The sequence below is a fragment of the Geospiza fortis genome, unplaced genomic scaffold, assembly GCF_000277835.1.
Source record: "Geospiza fortis unplaced genomic scaffold, GeoFor_1.0 scaffold166, whole genome shotgun sequence".
NCBI classification, from domain to species: domain Eukaryota; kingdom Metazoa; phylum Chordata; class Aves; order Passeriformes; family Thraupidae; genus Geospiza; species Geospiza fortis.
The window spans coordinates 5,703,337-5,709,075 of record NW_005054310.1 but is presented as its reverse complement, the minus strand read 5'-3'; the positions used below and the strand labels follow the sequence as shown (position 1 = coordinate 5,709,075).

The 5,739-nt window shown below is 40.3% G+C and overlaps 1 protein-coding gene across 1 annotated transcript in view; it reads left to right on the top strand.

Moving 5' to 3' along the window:
• Nucleotides 1-5,739, top strand: part of MYRFL (myelin regulatory factor like) — a 39,639-nt gene continuing 33,900 nt past the window's right edge. The window contains exon 1 of the mRNA XM_014312396.2: nt 1-46. Coding sequence (XP_014167871.1) covers nt 1-46 — 46 coding nt within the window. The remainder of the gene's footprint in view (nt 47-5,739) is intronic.

The following is a 5,739-nucleotide window of genomic DNA, read 5'->3' as shown; positions in this document are numbered from 1 at the left end:
ATGGATGTGGTGGGAGAAAATGAGGCCTTGCAGCAGTTCTTTGAAGGTAAGACTAGTTTCAAGAGAAGCCTTAACAATTTTTAGTGTCAGCAAAACCAGTAATTGTTTGGGGGTAACTGAGGAAGAAAGGAGGAAGAAAAAATGCTCGGAAACCCAAAGCTGCGTTTACACTAAGTTATTGTGGAAGACAGTACCAGAATGATTACAAATAGTACAGATGTGCTGCAGTGCCTTTTTCTTTGTGCTCTGGCCAGAATACCAAAGGGAAGGCACACCCAGCAAAGCCTGTAGTATGGGCAAGGAAATTGTCTTGAAGAAAAACTGGGAAGTGACTGAGGACTCATTGCAGTGTAACACTTCTGAAGTCTTAGTGATTTTCATGTGGATAGAGATCTCACGTCCTTCTCAGTTTTAGCATGTCAGGTAAAGAGGGTTTTCTTTCCATGAACTTAAATGGCCTGATTGTAACTGGTAAAATGTTAATTGTATCAGTATCCTCAGGATCCTTCTGAAGAGTTAAACGTGGATATTTTTGTCTTTTGGCTGAGATCATCTATCCTGCCTTTTTCTCCAAGACATTTTCTATTCTAGCTGGTCCAATTAGTTTCATCATTTTCTCTTACTACACAGTTCACTTCCTAATAGATTCCATAATAAGACTGCATTTTTAGACTCTCTGATAATGTGTTAAAGGCTTTTTACTTTTGTATTTGTTTTACTATTTTTTCTCTCCCTTCCTCTAGTTTGCACTTTGCTTTTTGTTTTTAATATGTAAACTGTTCTATTCTAAGCTGCTTTTGTTGTATTTGTTTCCAAATGCAGTATTCACTGGCCTCAAAGTAACTTGGGAAACTACCAAGTTACCTACCTGGGAAAATCACTCTTGTGATTTGCTTTCTGTGTTATTCTTTTCCCTGCCCCTCTGTTGGCCTGAGAGGTGGCAACTGTAACTTTTAAATTTTAATTTCAAGCTAAGACGTTAAAAAATTGATCAAAGAAATATATTTAAGCCAAGAAATTTAAATTAGTGAGCTGCAATCCAGAGCTGCTAGCAAGCAAATGTGTTGTTTATAGATGGTAGGAAATTCATACCATGTTTCTTAAGTTCAGTTTACGTCATGGAGTTGAAAGGCTAACAAATGTTTTTGGCTTTGCTTTTAGCATACTAGTTAAATATCAAAATAGTGTTGAATACAAATTACATTACAAAAAACCACAATTTTAGGAATCCTCTTGGAAAACATGACTTTCTAGGGAAGTATAAGTTAGATTCTGTTGACTTTTGTGACAATGATACTTTGATGGTAGAAGGTGTGGCAGGGATTTTAGCTGTATAAGCTCTTCAAGGAGAATTACTATTTTTAATTATATAATTATTACTTCAACTCTTTTTAGAAGGTCTTTTGGTAGTGTGTGCCAGGGTGAGAAGCCCTGTTGATTCCTTTTAATTACAGGAAAAACAAAACATCTTGGGATGTCATGTCCCTTTTGTAATGTGTGGTTGTGCTGTGTTCCATTAGAACGTGACAAAGGTCTGCTAAGGCCATACAGCATGCAGTGATGCTGTTAGATGGCTGAATTTCATTATCTGGACACAGATACGTGTCAAGGCTGCAAGAGCCAATCATTCATTCAGCATGGAGTAGGCTCTCTTGCTTTTGTAAACCATAGGTAAGTCTGAAAAGGGAGCAAGCTGAAGTTGAGAGGTGGTTAGCCCTCTTTTCAAGCAGGGGCTATGTTTACTGAGCACAAAGCCAGTTTTAAGTAGTGGCATCTCTGCAGCTTAGCACTACAGCTTGTGGGCTGGCTTTGTAACACCCCAATGAGGCAAAACCTCATAAAGCAAGAGTCATAAATTGCCAGTGTTGATTTGGTGGTCTCTGTGATTAGTCATAGCAGTATTAGAACATGGTTTTTCAGGGCTATGAAAAACTGGATCTTATGATATCAAGGGGAGAAGGGTGCTACTGAGTGGTTCCTGAGTGGTTCAGTTTTGATTTACAAACACATCCACTGGCAGTTAATGAATCTATAGATCTGCTTGGTAAAATTATTTGAAATTCATGAACCAAAAGAATCTCCTCTGCCTTGTGCTTTAACTCCTTACAGTCCTTATTTGTTTAGACACTCACTAGTAAGCCAAAATTGCATCTGCAGTATTGTGAGGGGACAGTCTGAAACAGGATTTTTTCTCAAGGAAAGTGAGATAATGTTTGTTTTCCTGGCAATCACTTCTTTGAATAGTTGACAGACCTTTTAGATTAGATATCACTCTGGGATATGACCGTGGCTTTTTCTCATTCAAGTAAATGGCTTTTGTCTAGTGTTGCTGGGAAGTTTTGATTTTTTTCTGTTTCATTTCACTTGTACATTAGAGATCTGATATTTGATGCAGGTTTTTTCCTATTATTCTTGTTGAAATGAGTATTTATAATTAAAACATTCTGCATTTTAGAATCTGTAAGTTCCTATTTGTCAAGGGAAGGTCAGAGCTCCTGATTAGCTCATCCACCTGTGTGTGGCAGAACAATCTGTTCTTGCTGATGTTATCAATAAGAGAGATCTGGTAGAAGGTCAGCCTAGTTACTGTTGAACTTGGTCTTTTCTGTTGTAAGTTACTTTGAGGTGTCTGAAATGCATGTTTTGTCTGTGATCCAAAGAAATCTCTTCCTCAGTGGAATCATCACCTCTCTGTATACTCATACTTCTGCAGGGGTAACATGGAACATAGATTAGAGTTTGTGGTAAATAATGAAGCCACTGAAGAAACATGCCCTTAAAATACAAAGTACTAAAACTCCAGGGGAGCCACATACCGTTTTAAGGATGAGAGTTTGAAACAGGAATAAAAGATGAAATGAAAAATATAAAATATTGATGGTAAGATTTGTTTCTATAGAAAATGTTACTTTGGGAAAAAAAAGTATTTCTTAACACAAACTTGCTCCTTACAATTTGGAGTAACAGGTCTTTCTTAAGTTGAATGACCTATGCTGTGATACCTCCTGGCTGGCTGCAGCTGGTTTAAACTTATAACCTTGTAGCTCTGCAGCTTGTGTCTGTCAGAGAGCAGGTCTGTTCCAGTCATATTGAGCTGGACTTTTGTACACAATTTAAGTGGCAACAAGTCTTGGAGTCCATTACCATGAAAGAAGTGCCTATAAGCCCCATAAGTAATACTTACCTTAGTGTAAGTCAATGAGATCCAGTTGGACCATTGAACCTGTACAGTGGAGCTCATAAAGTGCTGAAACCTCTTTTTGTAAAAAAATACTTATTTTCGTGGTAAGGTGTCTTAAGGTGGAAATCAGTTATTCTCAAGCAGAAACATATCCCTCAAGTTGCAAGGCTTTGTAGCAAACTTGAATTTGTCTGTTCAGCAAGCATCACTGAACACTGACCATGTTCTCTGTGCTGTTAGTACCCCTTGAGCTGTATATAAGGATTGTTTTGTGTGTAAAGTAGCTGATATTTTAACACTGAGCTTACTATGGATAACTGGACTTGGCTAGGAGCTTCCTGGCATTCTCTTCTAATGTCAGGAAATTATTAGTTTAGTATTGATTTTTAGTCAATATTATTTCTCTGTTCCCCATCCTTCACTTTCCATTTAGATACCAGTGAAAAGGAGGCAGCCGATTTAAATGCAGCTATACATGAAGCTACATGAAAGTATTCAGAGAATTGATCAAGGTAGATTTTTCAGGGATTGAGACTTGGTCACAGGACCATAGAGTCAGGCTGAGGAGCTGGGTGATGAGAGCCTCATGTCTGGAGGAAAGAAGAGGGTGTCTGCCAAAGAGTAACTGCCGAATTAATAGGCTGGAGTTCATACTTCTCCTTGGGAGCCTGTGGCTGGGTATTAGGGACAGACTAGGTCAGAATGGGCAGGAAACAGAAGACAGTGGTACTACTGGTAGGTTTTAGACTTGGGGACAAAGCCACAGAAGTATCAAGCTTGAGAAGAAATGAGAAAAACATATAATCATATGCAGGCTGTGACTACAGTGTGTGTTCTGCAAACATCTGTGTGTGAAGCCCCTGCTGTGGCACTGCCTTGTCCTTTCATCTTCATCTCTTTGTTGGGTAGCTGGTAGTCCTCTGCACAGTGACACCAAAGTTGAATGTGTCACTCAGTGCAGACTCTTCCAGAGAGGTCTGGGCACATTGCAGCATAAACTGAACTGCAAGCAGAGCCAAGCTGATGATTGAGGCTGCTGCCTCCACATATCCTCCAGCAGCTCTTAGCCAGGCGCATGGTTCTGTGCTTCACAGAGGCCTCACCGCAGGGCTTGTCCTGCCGCATACACACAGTTAGTTCCCGGATCTCACCAGCATGTAACATCCAGGTGAGTGACTGTCTTGCTTGGTGCCCATATCTGTTAAGTACTTACTGTGATCTAATGCCTGTGAAATGGATGCCAGCATTTAAAATAAATTTGCATATGATCCAAGAGGTCCTCCTCTGCTGAAACAGATGCTAGTATGTGATGCCACTGACCTGGAAAGTACATTAACAGAGTTGTGCAGTGCAGCAAAATGTGCCCACTCTTCTGTGTACCTGCGTCACAAACATTCATTAGTGGTGGCCTGTCTTCCTGGTGTACTTCCTCTCCCAGCACTGCTTATTCTTTCATTCTCCTCCTCGCCATTTAGCTGTTCATGCAAAGTGGAGAGATTAAGCAGAAAATATAGATATTTCTGTTATCATCACTTAGCAACAGAGCTATTCTCTGACTGTGGATGTCCACTTGAAAGGCCTTGTCCATGTTTGATTTAGAGTTGTATTCTTTGATTCAAAAGAGCCTGTCTCTGATCTTGGTCAAAATAAAGGATTCTTGGTTGTATGGTACAGGAAAAACATTTTGTATGTGACATCTGACCTCAAGTTAGTAATGAAAGTATATCATTCTACATGAGGGTTTAGTGGTTTGAACAGGAAGAACGGGTGGGGTAAAAGAAGAAGGTGATAGAATCATTTTCCAGTGGATTGCATTAGTAAAAGGAGAAAGGTTTGCAGTTGAAGGTAGGGGGACCCCATATTCAGACATGAAGAATGAAAGGATGAGACTACAACAGGTTTGAGGAAGGCTGCTAAGGAAACCCAGGCTCTTTTGCTCTCTCTAGCTGGTTTTCCAAAGTGATCTGCTGCTGCTTCCAGAATTTGTGTGTTCCAGTTTTGCTGTGATAAGCTAATGGGCTGCACCTATTGAATCTGTTCTCTGGTATGCGTGGGGTAGTTTTGTTTACATCATCAATAAATTGAGATGCGAGGATCTATCAGTAGCACACCCCCAAGTTGCTATCCCCCAGTGAAAGGCAGTCAAAATTAAGGCTACAGCACCAACAAGTAAACAATACCTAGATTAATCTATGACCACAAAGCAATTTGGGAAATGTCTGTTAGCAATGTGGATTTATGCATTGAGGGAGTCCTGTGCAAGGTGGTGGATTTTTAGATTCTGCTTGCATGAATGTCCTTTCTAAACACTGGATCAAGAAGGAACAGTATCAGACAAAGACATCAGAGAAGGAACTGAAGCTATATTAGGGTAAGTGTCCTATGCAAGGTAGTACAGTGAGAAGACAGCAAATGCACCAAAGGCAGTGACTGCTCCTTGGCTCAGAGGCAGAGATTAACCTTTTGTGTTTTCACATGCTGCTGCTGAGCTGGGGGGACACGGTTGGTGTCAGAATCTAGGGCTGAGCCTCACATCTCTGGCTGTGTGGGCTGGTCCA